The sequence below is a fragment of the Oxyura jamaicensis genome, chromosome 15 (genome assembly GCF_011077185.1).
Source record: "Oxyura jamaicensis isolate SHBP4307 breed ruddy duck chromosome 15, BPBGC_Ojam_1.0, whole genome shotgun sequence".
In the NCBI taxonomy this organism is placed as follows: Eukaryota; Metazoa; Chordata; class Aves; order Anseriformes; family Anatidae; genus Oxyura; species Oxyura jamaicensis.
The window spans coordinates 11,103,416-11,127,364 of NC_048907.1; the positions used below are offsets into that span (position 1 = coordinate 11,103,416).

The 23,949-nt window shown below is 39.7% G+C and overlaps 1 protein-coding gene across 3 annotated transcripts in view; it reads left to right on the top strand.

Annotated features, from left to right (window-relative positions):
* The window catches only part of ZDHHC8 (zinc finger DHHC-type palmitoyltransferase 8), a 114,230-nt gene extending 91,453 nt beyond the window's left edge, over positions 1-22,777 (top strand). The window contains exons 4-12 of one of the 3 annotated variants that reach the window (XM_035340933.1): positions 2,478-2,650; positions 3,312-3,414; positions 6,810-6,901; positions 8,206-8,247; positions 8,585-8,717; positions 9,665-9,782; positions 10,500-10,609; positions 13,016-13,722; positions 16,381-22,777. In XM_035340933.1, the coding sequence (XP_035196824.1) occupies positions 2,478-2,650; positions 3,312-3,414; positions 6,810-6,901; positions 8,206-8,247; positions 8,585-8,717; positions 9,665-9,782; positions 10,500-10,609; positions 13,016-13,722; positions 16,381-16,552 (1,650 nt within the window). In that variant the 3' untranslated portion in view covers positions 16,553-22,777. Of the gene's footprint in view, positions 1-2,477; positions 2,651-3,311; positions 3,415-6,809; positions 6,902-8,205; positions 8,248-8,584; positions 8,718-9,664; positions 9,783-10,499; positions 10,610-13,015; positions 14,053-16,380 lie in introns of all 3 variants that reach the window. The other 2 variants (XM_035340931.1, XM_035340932.1) reach the window with 2 other exon arrangements.
* The last annotated feature ends 1,172 nt before the right edge of the window (positions 22,778-23,949 follow it).

Sequence of the window (23,949 nt, forward strand, 5' to 3'; positions counted from 1 at the left end):
CTAAACTTCTAAGTACAGAGTGTATTGCCAGGGGAAATTTTTTTATTGCTGAGCTAAAAATTCCACTTGTTAAGGATACTTCTGCTGCAAGTTTTGTTGTGGTTGTTGTTGTTTTTTTCAATAGGAAGATGAATTTTTTAATATGTCTAAAATATATTCAACTGTGCCACTAAAATGAAAGAAATTGCTAATCAGAAAGGCAAAAAATACCATTGTCAGCTGGAATGCTGTATACACCATTTTTGTACTAATCCTTTTTCCCAAAAGCAAGGGAATAGTCCCAAAGAAAGCAGCACGTCTACTTGTCTGAGAAAAGCTGACTGGGTTTATCTCATGTCAGTTATTTTCTCCTCCAGGGCAACATATATCTAAGTTATAATTAGCTGGAAGCAGCACTGTGCCTACTAACCATCTATAGATAGGACAACTCTGTTCTGTTGTGGAAGGCCTTAGAAGAATGCAGTGTTTGAGAAGATGGAGAGTCGGGAGCTACTGAAGTCCCTGGGTGGAAGGAAATAGCCACAAACTATCCATTGCCACACAATTTCATTAGACTGCCATGAATTGTTAAATAGAGCTAGATTTTTCATAGAAAACCTGACTCATATATTCCTAAGTTTTAAAACATAAGTGTTTTCACTAATTCTAGATTCCAAGGATTGTTTAGATGATGATAAATTCTGTTGTCCCATGGAATTTCTTTCTTATGCCCTCCCTAGTGGCTCAGCATGAAAATCCATTTTCAACTAATGAAGTTGTCTCAGAAAAAAGCGATTGCCAGAACTCACTGGTGTAAACACTTGCAATTTCATGCTGCCATAGGGCCTCCAGGGGAGTCAGTTCTGCAGCAGAAATGAAAATGGGAAAGATTCCAAAAGTAACCTGAATAAAATAGCAGAACAGAAGGTGACTTTTCCTAGTTCTCGAGAAGCTTTATGATGGTCAGATCAATGTGTCTCGCTATTCTGGTGGGCAAGAAAGAAACTCTGCTTGTATAATTAAATTGTGAGTGCTGTGAATGAATACAGGCAGAAAGCATTAATGACTTCTGAATTAAGAAAAGGTGATCTTAAACACCATAGTTTATTGATTCTTGTGATCCTAATTTCCCACTCACCTGTCTGTTCTAGAAGAGCTTGAGGACAGTGGTAAGAGGGACTCTGCTGGCTTTTTCATGTGGGACCCATTCAGGGTTTTAGTTGACATCTTTTCACTGTCAGTCTAGAATGTGCTATGAAAGTTCACAGCCCAAATATAAAACTTTTGAGCCAAAGTGATAAAAATAAGCTAACAACAAAAAATGGCAACATTTGCAGAATAAAATCAGTTAAAACCTAAAGCCTGCTGTGACTAGATGGACTCCAAAATGAAAGCATGATGAAAGTAATCAGATTTCTGTTTTCTTTACTGAAGTGTTCACAGTGGGTATTCATATAGTTTCATAATCTGTAGATACTTTAGGCAGTGTACAACCAGATTCACAGCACAGACACATGCTATGTCAGCATTGTAGCCTAAAATGATCTTCATTAAATTGCCTCTGTCATTTTCTAATGTGCTTTGAGAAGGTTCTAAGCCATTTATTGTATTTTGTAAATTTTTGGTAAATACATTGTGCAGACTTTACAAAAATAAAAATTGCTTTGTCATCATTGGAGAATCTGTAAAGATAGCATTACCACAAAACAGAGAACAAACAATGTATTGATGTAATTGGTGCATAATATCTGCTCTGAACAACACAGAAATAGGAAGGGCTTATTGCTCTGCTCCTGATCTGTTTTTCACTTACGCACATCTAGAATAATCACGTTGAAGGCAGTGGATTTACATGGTTATAAAACTGTGTAAAGGCTCTTGAAAGGTGTCTGTGGGTTGACCTCATTATAAATCTGTTAAAAGGGATGTGACTTTATAAGGTACTTCAAACTTCCGATGGGGACAACTGGTTAGTTTGGGGTTCGTAGCTATCAATCTAGTTGTCCAGAACTTTGCCTGTGTCTTAGCCACATATTGCTTATTTTGGGGGATCTGCTTGGTAAAATAAAAAAAAAAAAGTATTTTTTCATGAGGCCCACTATTTAAAGTAGATTCATTCAGCTTACATATAAATACAGAAATGTGGGGGAGAAAATCTGAAGCCAGTATTGCATCTTCAAAATATTATAGGTTATGATAACTTTATTTTAATTGACTCCTCATGCCACGGATGACAAAAAAAAATCAGTGCTTCTGCTGCCTGCATATACATAGCCTGTTTTTTATTGTTTTATATTCTCTCTTTGAATTCTATAACTGCTCAAGTAACTCTCTCCATTCATAAGTATAGAAACCACTTGGTCCTTATAAAGAGTGTGTTTGTAAAGCTGCAGAACTAGCCTGATGTGTTTTTCCATGACAATGGTTCAGATATATAAGAAAACATATTTCCTTTCACTGTTCGGATATTGTTCCCTGTCTCTCCCTTTGTTTACAAGGATTTTGACCATCACTGCCCGTGGGTCAACAATTGCATCGGACGGAGGAACTACCGCTATTTTTTTCTCTTCTTGCTGTCCTTAAGTACGCACATGGTTGGAGTATTCACCTTTGGTCTGATCTTCGTATTAAACCACATGGAAAAGCTGGGAGCAGCTCACACCACCATTACGTATCCTTCTTGGTTTTTGAAGACACAAGGTGACCTTGAGGAAAATGTGAGAGTTGATATGAAGACTTGTGTTCCTGGAACTGGTGCAGATTTACTCCTCTCCTGATGCCCATTGCTGTTCCCCTGTAAATGCTTCGTACAATTTTTCCTCTGTACCCATCTGACCTATGTAACCATTGATTAACCCCAAAACTTAGCCAACCTTTTGTCTGTCTCAGTCATTGCCAAGGCAAACCAGCAGAAAGATACAGTGCCTCCCTGTATTTACTTCCAGCTGGTGTGTGTGCACTGCTGGGTACTGTTTACTGTATTTAAAACAGATAATTCAGTAGAGTTCGCCCTGGAGGCAGTTCTGCTTTGTGCTAGTGTAATACACGAACCTTTGTCTCTGAGAGGTGTTACTCACACTGATAGTGTAGGGCAGAATAATCTTTACAAGATGGTTCGAGCAAAAATCACTAAGTTCACTTTATTTTTGAACCATCTCAAGGATAAAGACCCTGTCTTGGAACAGATAGACTTAAGATAAAATTTAATTAGCCTAAACAGAGGTGGGGAACGTGCTCCCCATTTCCAAGATTTTTTCTCTTTTTCCTCTCCCTGTTCTTTATGACCTCTTTTTCCCTTCACTCACTCCAGTTTCTTTAACTCCTGGATACAGAATGGCTGTCATGTGTGTGGCTGGGTTATTCTTTATTCCAGTCATTGGTCTCACTGGTTTTCATATTGTTCTAGTGGCCCGAGGGCGCACAACCAATGAACAGGTAAGAAGCAGTCCTTTCTCTGTGTTTGTTGCTAAAATGTTGATTTGGGAAGGAAGGTCAGCTTGGTTAAATAAAAAATAAATAAAAATAAAAAAGACCCATATCTTAACAGTAACACTTTTATTGGAGCTTTTGTGGAAAGCTAGGAAGGTTGCCTGGTTTTTCTTTTTTTTTTTTTTTTTTTTTTTCCCTGAATGCACTACAAACAAAGGTTTCCCCCTTCTCTTAGCCACAAAGCACAAAGTCTTATTTACCATTTCAAATCTACTTATGGCCTTGAAATAGGTTTTATGTGGTGAGTACCGTCAACCCCAGAAGTTCAAACTTTATGACTCAGACTGAACAAATCATGAGACTGAATAAAAGAAAGAAAGGAAAAGATTAAATCATATTTTTGCCCTGTCTCCTGGTATTTTGAACTCCCCCAGCAAACCCACACTGCACATAACAAGGCTTGAGCTAGCTCTTTGTCTTGCTGTCTTTGTCTCTCTTGTTCTTGTGCATGCACACACACATGCACAGAGGCCAGTGGACCTAACTTGTTTTCCTTCTCCAAACCAAGTGCCAGCACAGCATCTTGTGCCAAAAAGCCTGTGAAACTTCAGTTCCCTTGCAGTTACTCACATGTATATAATACACAGCCGCTATGTGGGTGATCTAGACCTATACGCATGCACACGAAACAGATGACAGAGACCTAGTCATGGGATTGATAACATGTCCCTGCCACTTGTAACGGGTAGCTCAGTTACAAAGCATGACGCTGGAACATGCAGCGTGCCAGTAAGCTGCACACAGTACTGTCAGCTTTCTGCCCAAGGCTGATATCCCAATGCTTTACCCTTTTACAGCTCCATAGTTGGGCTCATACACCTGTTTTTGTGTTGTTGGTGGATTTTGTTTGTTTAATTGGTTGGTTGGTTTTTTTGTTTGTTTGTTTTGCTTGGTTGGTTACTGTTTCCCACCACCACCACCTCCTTCTCACTGTTTTCACTGTTTTGCACTGTGTTTATGCTGCTCCTGCATCTGTGGACTCTCTAGCCCATGCAGAGCAGCGCATTGTTCTGGCTCTTGCAGGCTGATGGCCTAATACTTATGTAGTTTGTATAGCTGCTGCACAGGCTGTAAGACATCTGTCTGAGTCTAGGCCTTTGTAAACTGGGATGAGGTTGTCTCCTGTCCCACAATAGACAATAAAACCTTTTATCCATGAATAGTGTGAGAAGTTAACATAAGCAAAGGATCTGAAGTCATCCTGAACTGTTGCCTAACAGGACCTTTGAACAAAGCAGGCTTACCGTGGCTGTAAAACTTTAAATGCTTTTCTCTGCCCATCTTAGTCTTGCTTGGAGTCAGCTGCTCTTTATTCTAAAATTGATTTTGGCCAAGTAATAAGTTTGATAGTGCTAACAATAGTGGCATGAAACCCAGGGCATTTTAGTCTTTTAGCCCAAATCATGTTGTTTTAGGCTTATCTCTGTGCAGGGATTAAAAATGTCCTGAATATTTTAGGCTGAGGAGGAAGGAGAAATTTAATTTTTAAAAATATATCTAATTCTTGTATTTCTGGCTACACTGACATTTAGATAGGTTGAGAATTTTGCATTTAACTTGATTGAAATAGCTATCGGAAAAAGCATTCTAGCTAGCTTTGGTTTCCTGAGCTACCAAACCACTGGAGATTAACTCATCTTCCTGTGCAATTTTCTGAAAATCAAATATAAAATCAAATATAATGTTGTCTTAATTTCTGCCTAGTCATGTGTACCGCATAGCTGGAACTGGAGGGTGGTTGTTCCTAGCTTTCAGGTGCCTTTCACAGGAGGCATATCTAAGTCATTAGGACACCAGACCAGGAGTGATAGATAAGAGATCTGCTTTGCCATTGCTTTAAAACATTCCCTTTTCTCCTGCAGTCTTAGTATTGATTCTGTTTTCTCACACTGTTAGTTATCTGCTGTCAGGTCCCCAGTTAATATATGCTCACCTGCACTTGTCCTCTTTTCTGATTACATTTTATAGGCCAGTGGTGCAGCCATTTGTGGTGCTCTGGTGTACGTTTTTGGTATTTGTTCCTTTTGTGGTTTGTAGGTTTTGAGCATTCATAGTAGACAGACTGTGACTTAGGAGTGCATAGTGGCTGAATTTAGATTCTTGTGAGCTTTCTGAATGCCTCTGAAAGTCTTTAATGGAATCAAAACAACCAACATCTGCTCGTAGCCTGGTATTTTTAGTTTCTGAATAGTTAATAACTACCCTTTCTTCTGAGACTGCTTTCTCTCTGTATCTCAAACTACTTTAGAAACCAAATTGATATAATTAGTAATGTAATCAATGAGTTAGAGAAATTTTATTTCCATGTTGTGTTTGAGAAACTGGACAGAGGGAGATGAAGTTGCCATGCCAGCATCTGGCAGCAAGTCAGCTTAAGCCCAGGAATGAATGTAGATCTGCCAAATGTCCCACGTCCATGCTTTAGTCATCACGTTACTCTTCCAGCACTCAGAACTTCCAACGTTTCTCTCTTGGCCTTTTAAAGAGTTTTATGGAATATCAAAGAGGCCAGCATAATATATTGCAAAATCATTTAATCGTTGGTATTTTATGTGCAAGTAATTAAAGTATTTCTGGTACTCTTTAAACGTGGTGCTAGATCAGGACTATGAGTTGACTGAAATGCATTACTTGCAAAAAGCAACAGTAATGCTTTTAACGGCAACCACTATTAATCTCTCTGGCTTTATTGGTATTTATCCCCACACGGTTACTTTCAAGTATCTGCCTGTTGAGTACAAACCCTTTATAATGCTTGTGAAGCTTTGAATATATCCTGTCAGTCTAATGAGACTTGACTTTTATTAAAGTAGCTAATTTCCAAGCAAGCATTGTAATTACCAGGGGGTTCCTGGCACCCTCCCACGTAAGGCAGTGGTTCATACTGATTGCTGCTAGGGATGGAATGCTGTTTTAGGGGAAACACTGATTGCATCCAACATTGAGAATGTAGAATTGACACTCCTTTTTGTCTGGAGGGGACTTTCCAGGGTAGAGGAATGAAGGTGACCAGGGAAGAAAAGGGACCAAAATACAAAGTCTGGCTGACAGCAGGCACAACTCTCATGCGGAAACAGCACTGGGAGGTGAACCTGATGGCTTGGAAATACACTGAGCTCACAGTGTTTTGGGGAGGGGATCTTCTGCTAGTGTGCATGCTGGCTAGAAGTGGCCATTGCAGGTGGTGAGTTACAGAAGGAGGGACAAGGAGCAACATTCGAAGTAAAATGGTCTCCTGTTTGGGAAGAACAGTTGTGTTAGAACAAGGAATACTTTCTGAGGGCTGGATGATGAGTATTATTTAACAAGAAGTTTGAGCACTGTCCTGAATATGTTTCCAGGTGACAGGTAAATTTCGAGGGGGAGTGAATCCTTTTACGCGAGGATGCTGTGGAAATGTGGAACATGTGCTCTGCAGCCCTTTGGCTCCCAGGTAAGAGAAATGCTCTCAGCTAGGAATAAGGGAGGTGGAGGAGTTGTTGGGACAAAGGGCAAAAATATGCATTGTTGGGCTCACAAGTGAAAGACAATTAATGAAATAACAGGGAAGTAAAGCAAAACTCTCCAGCAGTCTCTGTGGTAGCTGCTTCACTGTTGCATGGCTGTAACCTGTCAAAGCAGTTGCTTTCTTCATGTAATTCATAATCTTCATCCCAGAAATATGTACTTGGAATGAGCAAATCAAATTATATCAAGAGCTGATAGCTTTGTCTCACCAACTTGTTCATCCAGTGAATTTCAGTAACGAGTTTCAGTATGTTAATCTTATTTCCAAAATGACTTTTTGCATTGTCCGAGTATAGGTGAGGGATTCTAGTCTACCAGAAAGAAAGAACGAATCTAAAATTGGCCTTTCCCTTGAGACTTGAATCTAATTTAAGGCAGCTGTGGTTTTCAATCTCACTGGCACTTTCATTATCATAAAACAGATTTTCAACCAGGTCTACATTATGGAACTTAGGATTTTATTTATGGCTTTCTATTTTTGAGGAAATAGATTTATCCCTTCACATCCTGAAATCAAGATTTTAATGCAATAGATAGAGTATAAATATCTTAGATGCTGAGCTGTCCAGTCTGTATACACGTTAATTACAAGAAGACTTATTTGAACTTATTTGGTGCTGATCAATCCCAGGCACCAATACCACTATGTGTCTTTTTACTTTATTTTATTTTGCTGTGCAACAGATAAGTTCTAAACGTCTGTCACTTGTATTAAAGTGAAGACACTGCTTCTCCAACTTAGCAAAACTTAAAAATCGGGTCAAGATATTTTAAGAGAGCTTGATATTAGAAGTTGGGATATACTCATATTAAGAGAGGTGTGTGAGTAATATCATCATTGCTATTCTCAGACTTCTAGCAAGCAGTATTTTTCTATTTTGTGAAGACCTGTTCAAATTGTCTGAATTCACTGAGCCATCATTACCAGGATGTCCTGTTCACTAGATAAAACAGAGAAAGCCTGTGTGTGTATTTTGTTGTTTGTGCATGGTACAACCACTGCCCAACTGCACTCAGAATTATAGTCCATGGGAAATAAATTAACTGTCTAAAATCAGCCATTTCCCTTCAGATTTGTTGCTTGCTATAGGCCTGTCTGTTTCTTTTTCCTCCATTTATTTGAACACTCTAAACATGCTACAGAAACAAGTCACTATGTGGTAAGCTAGAACTGACAACACATCATCTTCTCCATGTTAATTCCCCATGTGCTGGGTCTTATTCCCCCAGTCTCCACCTTCCACCGCAGGGAAGCTGTTTCATGTTAACTAGGTAAGCTCCAGTAAATCAATTCCATTGGTGGTAGGCCTCTCTTTCTGTCTTCACATGAACTGTGCAACTGTGTTCTTGTCCATCAGTGCTTCAAAATTTGCTTTTCTCTCTTTTTTTTTTTTTTTTTTTTTTAATGCATCCTCTCCTTGTGCTCACTAGAAATCTTTTTTATTGCTTTTTAATTATTACCTGTGCTGACATCCATTGAAATAAATGGAGCTTGCTTATTCTACCACATCCTTAAATCATACCCTGGAAGCAGGAAGATTTTCTTGTCTCTGTGCCTAGTTGTTAGGTTGTAGTTTACTTTAATGATGACTGTTGAACAATTAATCAGGTATATAGTCGAGCCCAAGAAGAAGCAAGCTGTGAGCGTGAAGCCTCCTTTCCTCAGACCTGATTTATCTGAACGGCAAATCACAGTGAAGATCAGTGACAATGGGATCCAAGCCAACCTCAACCGAAGCAAGGTAAGGTAGCCTTCAAGCACTTTTTTTGAAGAGCATGTCTTAAGCGTTACCAAGCCTGGAAATAACTTTATCATTGAAAATCTTCTTGAGATAATGCATCTCTTGGAGAAATTGACAGAGATTGAGCCTTACACTTTATCTTCTGAAAGTAACACAGATTTGATAACAGCAGCTCTTGATCCATTAACAGCCTTCTGGGCATCTTTTGGAAGAGGCTGTTGTTCTTTGCAATAGTTAATTACTTTATGTCCCAAGACTTCGCACCTGCTGGTGTTCAAATTAATTTTAACTAATTTACCACGTTGTGGGAACTGGGTCAGCTGTTCGACTTTGAGGAAAGTTACAAGCTTACAGACTGCAGGAAGGTTTGTGGTCCAGTGAAGAATATTGTGTCAGAAGCTGAATTCTCCACTCTCTTGTTTGTTTAATTTTTCCTGACATGAAATAGAAATAAGGATTATAAAAAAGTAGTGGATTCATTAGAAGCCATTTTGTAAGATTTTCGTGGTGGACAGTTACTTGCTGAGAGCTACCTGGAAAGTTGCTGGAAAATGCTAGAAAATACAATTGTATTCTACCGCATATTAACTAACAACCAGATTTTAGTGGAAGGTGTCCCTGCCCGTGGCATTGTGATTGGAATTAGATGATCTTCAAGGTCCTTTCGAGTCCAGACCATTCTATAATTCTGTGATAACTACATAATTCTATGATTACTGTGATGGTAATGTTATTTAGCGTGCCAAGTAGACTAAGATAATGCATTTAAAATTATACTGGCTTGTGATGACAATGCTAATTTCATATATGACAGCTCTTGTCTGCGGTGAATGCTCAATTATATTTGTTGTTACAGGTAGATCTCATTCTTTGCTAACTCCAGCACTCTGACACATGCTGTTATCTAACCAAGTTGCAGTAATTATTGATTCTTTGGTCATTTTCAGTCTAAAATTAGCCTGGAAGGTCTGGAGGATAAAAGTATGGATGTGCAGCCACCTCTCCCACCCAAAGGAGATCAAAGCAAGTACTCTGAGCTAAAAGGGCAGCTGGGAACCAGTGAAGGTATAGTTGCATGATCACAGTGTTTTTTTTTTGTTTTTTTTTTAATAATATGAAAACATTTCAGCTTCTTTAAAAGGCTTCTGGTATTCTTTCAAAACAGTAATGGGATCTGGGTGAAGGGCTTTATTTTTACAAGAGTTCTGAGCTAGAGGAATAAACAGCAGGAAGGAGAAAGAAAAGTCGACTTGAAGTGGCTCATTCAAGCCTAGGCTGGATGTTTCATTTCATTTTGGAGAGTTTTTAAACCCTTTTAAACTCACTAGTTTTTCAAACAGTTTTAAAATGAAAAATGTCACTTTGAAATAAGGAATCAGACAAAATGCTTAGACATCGCAAACAATTATTTAATTTATGAAAAGATGAAATTAAAGCTCTGAGACTATTTAAGAAATCTTTTTCAGACAAAACTATTTGTTGAATTCAACCCAAACAACCAGTAATTTGAAATATGGCAAAATTACTACTCACCAAAATATGTCATTTCACTTTAATATATTTTCTTCTCTTTAGATTGTTGATCTGGCCACAGGCACTGTTATTTCCTCATGGGGCCCTGTTGATTTTGGTGGAATTATACACAAAAGTACTGCAATCCTGTTCTTTCCAGCACAGAGCTCAGTTTGCAGCACCCAGGGATGATAGCAAGCACCCAGGGATGATAGTATGCTGTCCATACATTCTAATACTAAGTTGTTTGTTGCTTTTCTTCTTCTCCAGAAGGTGGCCTTTCACCCAAATTGATCAGCCCTCCTACACCTGCCATGTACAAGTATCGGCCAGGTTTCAGCAACAATCCCAAAGTCCACTACCATGCTGCAGCTGAGCAGGTGAGTGAACTGCAGTAGCCTGGGAGAATCTGTTCCCAATTAATACCAGAAAACTTGGAGCTGAGGAAAAATTTACCACAGGGCTTTTGTGAATGTCAAAGCGTAAATACAAATAACAACATTAGGCATTGTTGTGTGATAGTGTAGATTTTCATTATGCTTCTTTTGAAAATAGGTCTGCTTTTGCAGCATTCCTTTGTTGAGCTTGACACGTGCCCTGCTGACAAGCTTGCATGGCTGCTTGGCCAGTGTCTTGGCCTGACCCTGAGATGCTGAAAAGTGTCACCTCCCATTGGCTTGTCCTGACACAGATGCCAGCTCCCATTTGCTTCAGTGGAAGCTGGGCATGCTTAGCGCTTTTCTGCATCACATCCTTTAGACAACAGACAACATTCTCAGTGATTCCTTAGCATGTCAGCTGGCAAGATATAAAATACATGTAAGCTTCCCAAGAGATATTTTAGTTACATTAATGGAAAATTATTTGTGTTTGACCTGCTTTAGCACCTTGCAAGAGTGTTTGCATTATATATTGAGGGAAAAAAAACTTCCAGCACTTCACTTCTTTTCTTCCTATCAAGAAATCCGAGGTCCAGACACTCAGAGAGCCTTTTCCTTGGCATGAATGTTGCCTGTTTTCTCTTTGTCTTAGAAATTTTGAAACAGTTCACAGTGTTTATTTTGGAAGAAGAGTACAAAACTAAACTCACTGATAATAGGCTTGTTTTTTTCACTTATTCCTAATGAACATGTTGCAAGTTCCCCCTCCAGGACCACAGAAGAGTAATTTGAAAATCACTGATATAGCTTTCAGTATGCATCCAAATCTATATACACCAGTGAAGATGCTCTAAGCACACATAGATGCAATATAGATCCAGGATAGGTTCTGATTAAGCCAGGAGACAGGATGATGTTACAAATTGAGAATGGAGTACAGCGTCTTCACTCTGAGGGTTGCTGTTTCAATCTCAGCCCAAAAAGGTGCTGTTACTAGAGGCTGACTGGTGTACATTCAAAGAGCTTTGTAGACTTGTACAATTTTCAAGTAGTCACAACTTTCTAGTAGTCAAGTGGGAATATCATAAAAATGAGCTTACTTGGCAATCTGAGAGGATTACATGTATTTGTGTGCCAAGCCATATCTAAGTATAACATACAGAGAGAAAGAGAGTAGTTTGTGTGAGGAATATCATGTTGTCTCTTCTCTATCAGTTCTTCAGCCTGTCAATGTAACTCTGCTTTTGAGCAGTGAAAGCTGTTAGGTAAGAGGGATTGGATCACAAGGATAAGTAGCACAAATACACTTACAAGCTACATCATTTCTTTTTCCTCCTCCTTTACAGGCTGTCACTTGGTCTCCTTTTTCCAGAGAAGGCCAAATTTAGCACCATGCTCTAGAAGACAGTGAGCTGTTTTACATATTTCCCTATCTTCTAGGTTAAAGACCAAAAAATTAAGAAAAATTTGGAATAAAACAGATTTTTGCAAGTTATGCTATTTTGTTAATTTGCCTTTAAAAATAGATAAAGAACAAAGTGCATTGTCTGCATTTCTGCTTAAATATGTGGCTGATAATCATTCTCTGTAGAGACAGTGCAGCCAATTTAGTATGCATTATGGCAAACCCTTCCTTAAAGAACAAGCAAAAATTATTTGCTTAGCACAGAATGGCCTTTTAAGTGAACAGAACTGCAAGCAATCTTTCACAGAGTGAAAACAAAGGGAAGTTCTATCTGTTTTCAGTGCAAGTAAATAAGTTATGGCCTATGTTTCCTTCTCTGAGGTTGCTAATCTCTCCTCCACAGGCAGTAAAAAAGAGAAGATTGCTTCACTTTGTTGTCTAAATCATGGGAAGGAGCCTTTCTGCTTTAATTAATCTCAGGTGCTTAATTTTGAAGACCTATGACCTGAAATTCAGAATTATTGAACATCATAGCTCTGAGTAAAGTAGATAAGAGTGTGCTGGTCCCCAGTGTGTTGAAATGAAACCTAAGATATGACTGACTCAGCACTCAAAAGCAGACATCCCTCAGCTCACGAGCTATTTCTAGAAAACTTGAAGCAAAGTGCTTTTCCAAGGGCAGTATTATCTGATTACAATCTGATTTACCTTAACAGGGTTTCAGTTTAGAAGTCCTCTCATTGTGTCTGTGTATTGATTTACTTATTAGTCAATATTATTTAACGCTTACTGTGACTGACTCCTTGCTTCTGAGGTGCTTATCTGAGGTGCTGAGCAGGAGTTAGGAGATTCCTTATAATGAACCTCTGTCATAGCTAGGCTGCGAGTCTGCAAGAAGACATCCATGTTTGTTTGGTTTTTTGTCCTGTGCACTCCCATGGAGAGCAAACCTGTACATATGCATTACAGTCTTCTGTTTCTCATACTCACCTCTGTTTTAGATCACCATGCAGGAGGGACACAGTCAAGGGGCTCTGATAGAAGAGGATGGCGGAAGCCTTGACTACCAGTCTGAACCAAGCCTGGACATCCCCAGCTACCGAAAGAGCTCCCTTCACAAGACCTATCAGTCTTCCCCACTCCAGATAGATTCCTTTGCCATCAATTCACGATCCCTGAGCCTGAAGTCTGCTGGGAGGAGAGGGACAGACAAAGTGCCCCTTCATCCAATAAAGTCTGAAGGGGCGACTTCTACCCCTTACAAAAGCATCTTTTCTCCCAATTCTCTGTCAAACAGAAATGGGAGTCTTTCATATGACAGTTTGCTAAACCCCATGTCGCCCTCGGGGAGGAAGTGCATTGCCCATTCTGCAGTCAGCTCTGTCGGGTACCACTCACCATATTTATCAGCCAAAATGTGCCATCTACGGGGGAGCGAGCTGCAACGCCAGCCACCTCAGAGCTTCAGCCCAGTGCTGGGGGGCCCAGCTCCACATCAGCGAGACCCCTCTCCAGTCCGCTATGACAACCTTTCCAAAACCATTATGGCATCCATCCAGGAGAGGAAGGAGATGGAAGAGAGGGAAAAGCTCCTCCACTCACACCCTGATTCAGTGTTTGCAGACTCAGGTGTCTATGACACCCCTAGCTCTTACAGCCTTCAGCAAGTCAGCACCCTCTCTGAAGACCCACGCAGCATGGCGATGAGATACGGATCTAGAGACAATCTGATGGCTGCTACCAGTTTTAGCACAAGGAACCCTATACTGCAGTCCTCAGTGTCTTCACTCTCAAGTGCAATGACAAGAGCACCAAGGACTTCCACAACCTCTCTTCAAGCTGATTTAGCCAATAACAATGTCCAGTCCCATCAAGCACTACAGGGCAGGGTGAGCAATGGCTCCTACAAATCACCAGGCCACCAGGTCCCATCGTCCCCCACAGGGATGCCTAGGTCACCCTCTTATGGAGGCCCGAAAGCTGTCTCGTTTGTAAACACTGTGGAAATTACAGAGGTGCAATCAGTGGGAGCACAAAGGTACGTACTGCTTTCGGAGCTGCCTAGCAATGAGAGCCTGCTTGAACTGAGCACAGACATTTCCTTGGCGGCATGGCCCAGGTTACATGTTCACTGTAGGCCAGTGAGGGTGGGACATTTGTGGGTGCTCTTCAGTTCTGTGACAACACAGAGCAACCACATCATGACAAAACGTTTGCACATTTGTTGTAACTTGGACTGAAGGTTAAGTTGTAAAAATCATAGTGGTTTAATGTCTTAGATGAACTGGATAATTATTTGCAAAAAACAGGGCAAATTATCCCTCCTGTTACACGCAAAAGGGTGGAGCTGTTTCAGTTTGCAGCCTAAACAGAGGCTGGACCCAGCCATTGCCTGGACACAGAAGCAAAGGTAGGATCATGGTACATGTGAGTGTACCCTACACTAAGGGACACGGTGGCTGAGGCAAGTCCTGGGAACTGTTCTTGTCATAGAGAGCTGCGTATTTAGCTGTGCTGAGTGCCCCATAATACAGAACTGGTGATAAAAGCAGAGGCCATCTTTTGGTCTTCTTCCTTACTGTAATAAAATGGGGAGCAAAGTGGTGTCTGAGCAAGATCTTCAGCTGCAGGTTCTCCATGCACTCTTCCTTCTGGAGACCTTGGAAAGGAAAGTCTGAAAAGCACCACGTGATCCAGCTGAGGTTGCAGTATTTCAGCCAAGTGAGGCCTGGAGGGCTAATCAAAAATATTTAGGTTTTCTTTGCACCTGGCAATTACTGCACTATGCTGTTGTCTAGTTAAGGTTCCCAGTTTCTCACTCCTGCATTATCCAACATTTTAGGGAAAGTTATTGAAATGTGGGACAACCATTATTGTAGTTCTCCCAGAGTTTAGTGCCAGCAAGTTTTTCCCCAGTGTTTCCAAGTGAATTGTATTTATTGAAATGATTTGTCTACTAGTGGAAGAGCTAACACTGGGCAGGCAGGCAGCTATTCTCCCCTCCTCACATGCATTAAAGAAATTAGTTTATTTCAGTAAAAGAAGACCTGTGGACTTTCTCTTGTCTCTCTGCCCTCTGTTTGACAGAGGACACGTCAGCTGCTGCTCTAGGAAAGATGCTAATATGAAAAGCTCATTGCATTTTCTCAGTCTCTGTTTCTTATGCTGTGTCAGCTTGTTGGTCACACTGCTTTTACACTGAGTTTGTTTAAAATGTAGCGCCTGTAAATTTACTCCAGTTCATCTCTTTGAAATAACGAAAAACACAAAGTCTGGCAGAAGTGCTCTAGCAATTAAAATAGCTACAGATCCCATTAGATGTTAAAGAAAGTTGCAGACATTTGATACCAATGAAGAGGATCTTTTTTATGGAAGTTTTTAAATCAAGTTGAGTATCTAGATTAAATAGCTCAATACATTTGTCTTTTTTACCTAGTGAAGTAAACCTGCCACAAGGACTCTCTGCTTTGTAAACCTAGCACATTTTGGTTTGCAGGCAGGCAGGAAATACCCCCTTCTGGAAGGCATTTCAGTCCCAGGTCACTGCTACTGACATGAGCCAGTCTTAAAGTTTTTCAGAGTGAGCCAAACCCAAGCAGACAAACATTCACTGTGCAGGAGGAAGACATGAGAATACAGCAGATCCTAGTTGTTCTGGCACTTCCAGAACATACACAAGGTCTTTGGTAGGCTTTTATCCTGTTGCTTGGTGAATCTTGGAGATGAGGCACACTAAGTTTTAGTGTAATAGTCTAGATTTAAAAGATCTTTTGAGAAAAGCCATTTTGTCTGTACACCCTGGCAGTATGTCTTAAGAAATGAAATTATTTTAAAGAGTCCATCAGGAATATGGTCTTTAATTCTGGCATCCTAGTGTGCTTCCTGACTTGATTCAGTTTGTATCTTCTGTCATTTAGATCTTCATTTCAATTTTCCTGTCTTTCAGAGATAAGCAACATAATTTTAACTTTGAATATTTAACTGGGAAGTGTTTTTTTTCTCTGATTATTCTATTTCTAACTGTAAGAAAGACACAGTTTGGATTAAAGTCAGCAGTGAAGACAGTTATACCCTCCTGCAGATGCTTGTGCAATTAGTTTGGTTCAACAAAGTATTTAAGCAAGTGGTTAAATGAACAAATGAGCAAATATTACTGGGGTCTGGTCCGCTAAGCTAATGAGCAAAGAAATTCTCTCATTTCAGTGGCTTTTCATCAAGTTGCTGGCTTCAACCAGATTGTTTCCATGCTTTAATATTTTTGCATGAGTGGGACTCGGTGAAACAGGGATACCATCCTCAATGAAACCATTCCATTATCATACTTCAGTAACTAACACTGCATCTTTTGATATTTCTTTTGATGCAGGGATGACATGCAGTTGAAGACACCTCACAGTAAAATAAATGGACAGCCAAAAGGAATATCCAGGTTGGGTTCAACGTCAAGTTCCCAGGGGACACCTGTCAGCCCTGCTAGACACTCAAATGTTAAGAAGGTGTCTGGAGTTGGTGGAACGACCTATGAAATTTCAGTGTAAAATAAAAATTAAATAAAAATAAAGAGCCATCCACTCAGCCAGCCATGAAGCTAGGAGCACTGTGAAGACTCAAATAACAACAAAGAAGGAGCAGCAGCAGTCGGCCACTCTCCTTTTCTTGTTTTGGGTTTGTTCTGTTTTCATCTCTGTCTTTTGGCCAAAAACCAGCTGCAGCCTTATTCTTGAGGGAATAAAATTGTACAGTCCATCAGACTCTTCATTAACCTAACGGACGGGAACTGGCTACCACCTAACACCACAACCACAGAGCGGATTTTGTTCATGCAAGAGAGTGCTAACACCATCTTGCGTCTGTCCAACAAACCCATTGTGTACCAGTTGTGCAGTGAACAAGTGAAATGTCCAGGATCATTTAGTTTTATCCATGCCCCTTCCTGCTTCTTATGGCCGGTGGTGTGTTCAGCAGGAATCAGAGGCCCAGCTGCTGTTTTCCTACTGAGAAGGAAAGCAGGCTCCCTGCGCTGGGCAGTCTGCGTGTATGAGAACTGCTCTGCATCTCCCAAGAACTGCAGGTCAGGTTCCTCCTTCTGGGCAGGAGCAGGGCAGGGGCACCCTGGGCAATGAATGCCGTCTCATCTTTAAAAGCCTCTCTGCTCCCCGATCATGGCTGGGTGCAGGAAAAAAGATAGCAACAGCTTCTCACTGTCTGCAATGTGCCTCCCCGTGTGTGAAATTGTGTGTGTGCGCCCGTGTGTTTGTTCCTCATCGAAAAGGACCGCAACACCAGTAAGGATCTTCCACTCTCACCTCTTGCTCCCTCTGTTTTTTAAAGGCTCCTCTGACTCAGAAACAAAACCAAGTGGATAAGAAAGGAAGTGTTTGGATGGGAACATGTTTTAAACAGTCGTCAGCTGCTTTCCCTGCACCCTCCTTATTACCTGTTGGATCTAGGCAATAACATGGTTTACTGCCTTGCCCTGGTGCCCTCTGTGTAATCCTGCAGCAGGGTTATCGCGATCTGTTGAATTTACAGTGTGTGTAACTGAGCCAAGCAGAAGTCTAAAGGATATAAATTTGCTGTCTGCCTAATGACTAGCACATTCTCTCTGGTCTTCAATACTGTTAGACAAAGGATTTTTATGTTTGGTTTTTGAGTTTTCTTTCCCCTTGGGAACAACTTTTTAAAATAATATCTATCAAATCTATTTAACATTCTAAGGTTTCCTTTTCCTGTCTCGAGAAAACTACATTTACTTTCTGGATTTAAAGACAACTTTACTATAAAACAAACAAAAAAAAAAAAACAACAAGAAAGAGTTACATTATTTTTGTCAAAGATATCAGGACTCTGATAACTAATTTTGGGACATTTTTTTTTTCCTTCTTCTTTCCTTATGTCCTTTTCCTTCCCATTTACTTACTGTCAAAAGTACTGAGGTCTGGACCAATGCTAAATAGCCAGATCATGTGTGCAATTAAGAATATACTGAGTGACTGTTGCCAAAGTCAGTAAAAATTTATCACTGAGCCAGTCAGCATATGAAACCTTGACTTTCCACCTGGTTCTCCTGGTGAATAGTTTTGACTGGAGAGCTAATTTGGTTGTTATTCAGGATATTTGTTTCTAGGCACTAAGCCCTTTGCAGTCCTTGACTATAATGGAGAACTCTCCAGATATCTGGTAGCAATTCAGAGTGCATTGATAACATTGTACTTGATTTCATGTATGTCAAGATTAATTATTCCAGAAGGCAAATGTTGACCTTAGTTTTGCCTGGTTAAAATTTATCTTTTGATTTGATAAATCTTGACATCCACTGCAATACATGCTTACTATATGTTCCTTTTGTATCACATACTTTTTGGAGAGGAAGATTGAAGAGAACATAAGAAAGTTAATTATCTCTATGTGTGAAGCTTGATGTTGTCTGAAGGGAGAAATCTACAAAGTGATGTGGCTGAAATAGGCCAGTTATGAGACAGTGAACTAGAAATCAGTGTGCATTTTATGGCCTTGGTGATATTTTAAATGCCTACTATGGGAACATTACAGAGCAGAGAAGCAATAGTCCTTCTGTGCAGATTTGTTCACTGGCGTGTAGAATATTGCCTTTAGTTGGAGTCACACAGTGCCGGAAAGATGCTGGCAATCTGTATCAGGTACAGAGGGAGCAATATATATTAAAAGACTGGACAGGCTGGCTGTTGAGGAGATTTAAAGGGCTAAAAAATGTCACTGGCTAAGCAATGAAGTGGAAATTGAATATGTTAATTTTACAAGTATTAGTTAAAAAATATAAAACCAAAGGTAAATCATAGAAATCAAAGGGTTGTCACTGGTTACCAATTAGTCTGCATTTAGAGGGAGGAGAAAAGGTAACAGGGAAGGAGCAGTAGAATAGTCTTCCAAGGCAGAGTACTGGAGACTACCTATTTCAGAGTCGAACCATATTCAGACAAGTTGTTAGAGAAATTCTGTAAGAGGAGAACCTGCAGGGGCAGGGGGCTAGACCAAATGGCCTTATAGATTTCTTCCATCCTTAACTGTTACTAATCTGCAACTCTGCCCTGATGTTAACTCCTCAGGAAGGTGCAGTACTTCCTCAAGTGCTGGAATTCACTCTGGTGCGTAGAATAACACAAGACTTATCTGTTTTTAAAGTATCACATATGCCTCTTGTAAGCGCTCAGAAGGAGGGGATGAGTGACACAGAATTTGGGTTAGTGATCTAGACAAGGGCACATTTTATCATGTATTTTTGAATATGTACATGAAATTCATGCAAGCAAGGCTGAAAGTCTGTACCAATGTAATATTTGAGATTTGCATCCCAGTGATGCTTCACTTTAATCATTTTTCTCCTACATTTATAAAAGAAAAAGCTACTGAGGAACTTGAAGGGCCAAACAGCCTTTGAAGTTAACTACATTAGTTCATGAGAGAAGAATTTCTCGGCAAGACTAAACACAGTATTGTGTGTATAAAGCACTAATATCCAGGGTTATTTTTGAAATAGTTCACAAGGGGCAAGGGAGGAAAGAATGAATGCACTGTGTCATTACAGGTTCAAATGTAAGGATTATATATTTTGTGAGTAGTTCTGGCCACAGTTGAGACACATCTGATACAGTAATAGGTTTACAATGGTACCAAAGTCTTTTTTTTTTTTTTTTTTTTTTTTTTTTCCTTTTGAGGTTTGTATATAACTCAGTGCACATAGCCTGGAGTAAATTATTCAAATCTTCTGAAAGAATAATCTAAGCAGAACTGTTAACAGGAGATTGCATGCAGCAAATCCAGCCTCATTTCCACCCAAGGCACTGAACCTACAGCTGTTTTCTCAAAAATGTAAGTGTCTGCTTCCACAGCTCCTATTGCAGGACTGGGGACCTACTTAGTACATCTAATTTTGGAGCAGAATCCAGCCCATGTTAAAGCATAGTTCTTCAAACAGTTTACAGGTTAGCAGCAGAGTTTTTATTCTGCTGAGATACTCAGTTTTACAGATACTACAGGCCAAATCTTCAGGTGGTATAAATTGGTGCGGCTCCGCTGAATTGAGTTTAAGTGATGCTAATTTACAGTAGGTGGGGATCAGCCATGAAAATCCAGCACAAGTTAACACATGTTATAAAGTAGCTTCTTGATTTTTTCATGTTTATTTCATGTTTCAGAAGTCTTAAAACTTTTCAACATGTTTTTATTTTTAGCTGTGGATTGTATTACTTTTTATAAGAACAGCAATAGTTTTTGTTTAGTTTATGCATCAATTTTCATTGCATATCACATTTTATTAGCCATTCATTCCCTGTTCATAAACTCCCATTTAGCCTCCAGGTTTTCATTGTAGTACAATCTGCCTTGAAAAGTTGGATCTCTGTATCTTTAATTGTATAATATATTGAGTATTATGAAATTAAATGTAACTTACTACATGGGTGGGAGAGAAAGGAAATATTTTTACTTGAAGCCTTAATATTTTCTTTTTTTACTGCTTTGTTTGTTGACCTCATAGGAAAGTCTGAATAGCAAAGACTTTGAAACTTTGGGCCAAATACTGCACTGATATATAACCAGCATTTGGCCCCCTATGTCAAAACTGGATGCAGACATAACCTGAAGTGAACAAGGGAAAATGCTTCAGGGTGGCAAGTTTTCCTGAAGATCATTAATACAGTCTGAAAGATGTGTCTGTACACAAGTACATTAAAGAAGTCCTCAAATCTTGAATTTTGAAGAAAGGTGATAGTGGGAACTGCCCAAATATCTTACATTTGCATTTTCTTTTTAAATTAAAACAAAACAAGTGTAATTACATAGTTTGGTTAAAGTCAGCTCAAAGGGCTGCACAGAGCTGTGTTAGTAGCTATGTGCAGCAAATGAACTGTGTTGTGTTGCTGTTCCGAAATTGCTAACCAAGTGTAATGTCATGTCAACCTGGCCTAAGATAATCACCTCGTGGGCGTTACAGCGGACGTTCCTCAGATAATGCCTGTTCTCCTATAAGCCTAATGTGGAAATGCAATGTGGTTTTCTTTGGACTATATCTGTGGTCCAGACTAGATATATATATATATATATTCAATTTTTATTTTAATTTTTATGTGGGAAAGACGAGGTCAAGGTTGCTGTCTCTGACAGTCTGGAAAGTTCATGTCGAACCGTTTTTATGGTCTGTATCTCACCTGTTCTGCCACCTTGAATTGTTGGAATGTATCCGTGCAGGCTTTGTGGAGCTCTGTCTGTAACCTTTTTTGTGGCTCTCGTAATACATATATATTTTTTAAACCTTTGAGTCACTTCAGTATTTTAAAGTGTCCGGTTTCCCTGGTGCGTTATGCCTGAAATTGCTGAGTTGGTTCATTGGGTGCTGCCCCTTTTCATATCCCCTTGTGCAAAACGTGAACTGAAACAGTACAGCTGGACACGCCGGTTCCAGTGCAGAACCCACAGGTGTCAAAACATTAAATGAAGTGATTGCAGGTGAAGTCTCATTTTCAAGGTGCTTTCAGTAGAGTAGAAAATTTTGCTTTGAAAGAGTGCCTCCTGCTTGTGACCCATGGATCGTGCTTGTGAGGCCACAGTAAGTGGTTCGTGGAACAACACTAAATGAAGGGTTTTGTAGTGCTTTTTGATCAAGTTGTGGGGGTTAATAGGAATCCTGTGCTCCAGCACAACTGGGAATAGTTGCTACAGAGTACTGTGGAAAAAATGTTATATGTTTGTTGAAATGTTCTGTCCAGGATGTCTGGATTTATGCATCCTAAAGATGTATAACTCTCTGTCTTCATCTATCCATTTGTTTCTATTCTTTGAAAAATATGTTCATTTGATCTGCAAGACTGGCTTATAATTTGCACAGTTGCCAAACCCTCCTAATGGCAGCTGCTTCAGGATTTCTGATGTTGTAATTTGCATATATAGGCTGATTATATCGAGCGAGGTTCCATTCAAACATGTTCATTATAAATGCCAGTCATACTTGTGTGCTGTAGTGTCTTCACATGGCAGAGGTTACTTTATTACATGACCAGAAACTTAATTACCAGGCTCCATTGACACTGGCTAAATCAAACAGATTTATATAAGGTCATGATCTGTTTTAGTACATTTTATTTACAGACATCTTGGCTTACAGAGATCTTGGCTTTCCTCTCTCTAAGTAGTGGATAAATTACCCAAGTTGATATGCAGTTCTCCATTATTGTTATTTTTTATTCTGCAGGACAAGTTTCAGTTCACATTTTGGAACGTAATAAGGAGAGACAAAGGAAACTATTTATACAGGTGAATATATCTTTTAAGAGAGGAGCAGTTATATAATAAATGGATTAGAGTTACTGTCAAAATAAGTTTTGTTCATCTTGTCACAATAACTTGAATTTTAAAGTAAGGTTTATTTCACAGCTGATATCTGTATAACCCTGAAACATTTTTAAAATATCTTGGTTAGACATTTCAAATTATATGAAGAAATATGATCTACTTCCACAGATTAAAAACAGTCCTAGAAGAGTGATGGTACATTTTACAGTGCCTTATATATATGTGTATATATATATGTATATATAATGCCTATATGTATATAATGTATACATAACTGTGTACATATATTCAAGTAAAACTAGTTACAGGTGTCCCGATCTGGTGTATTTTAAATGGAACTGATCTGTGTTGATAGAAAAAGAAATGGTTGTATCAGCAGCAAAATACAAAACCAAAAATACTTATTAAAACATTAGCAAATAAAACAGACTGGAAACAGTGTTTCTGCCAGTGGTTATGTTCCATGCCATGGAAGACTGGTAGGTAGACCCACTGTTTTACAGCTATTCAGGGAAGAGAAAGCAGTGATGGAGAAAGTGGAGAATGTATCAAAGAACTTTCCCTTCACTTTGGCGCTGTGCCCTTATTTTCATACCTACACCCTCCCATTGCGCCTTGTCTCATGAATTTCCCTTTTTCTTAAGCATCATTTCTCCTGAAGCCACGTATGAGTGTGGTTATTGGACCTGAAGACCCTGGTGGCCTGACCTGCTGCAACAAATGCTGTATTTCTATGCTGCACCTGTCAAATACCTGCCACGAGGCTGTTTCAGCAGCAGGTGGTGACTCAGAGCATTCCTGGAGTTGGAGCTGTCCATGGGAACTTCTGAGGGATCCCTGAGAATACCCCAGTGCTCAGACCTATAAAAGAGAGGTGCAGGAGGAGGGGACGGGCTGTCTTCCAGGGGAAGCTGAGAGCTTAGATGATATGTTAGAAATTGCTCAAACAAGGGGCCTTGAGAATCCCAGCTCTTGGCTGTAACAGCAAGAATCCTTCAGCCCCACTGGCACTGATCCACCAATTCTTTCGAATGGGCAAACTGATTGCTTTTTCCAAGTGTTTGTTTTTTTCTTTCTCCCAACAGGCATGCAATATTCTTGACCCAAGTTAGGTACAGCATGAGGACTTTTGTAAAGCTTCAGACATGTAGAGAGAGAGAAAAGTGGCTTCTGCAGAAGAGACTCTCTCATCTCATGATTGTAAGGAAGTTTATTCATGTTTCCTTTTTCTTACAAACTATTTCATGCTATGTTGCCATCCAGTTTGCCTTTTAGACATGCATCTTCTCTGTGGCATTTCAGGCAGTAGTGTGACCATTTATTTGCAAGGAATGTAAAGGATTGGCATGTCCTATCCATATGGTATTGGATCTAAGAAATACCTGGCCTGAGATGGACAGCATACCATCAGTGTGGGCAATTCTGAGCTTTACCAGTATTTCCAGACTGTGTTAAGACATTCTGCCTACCTAGAACTTACTAAGTAGCCATTCCTGCATTCTTGGGCACAGGGCAGCTTTATCAAATTATACGGCCAGAAGTGCACAACATGACTCTTGCAGTTGTATTGAAGTAATTCAAAAGCCTTACCTTCAGCAAACTACAAGGT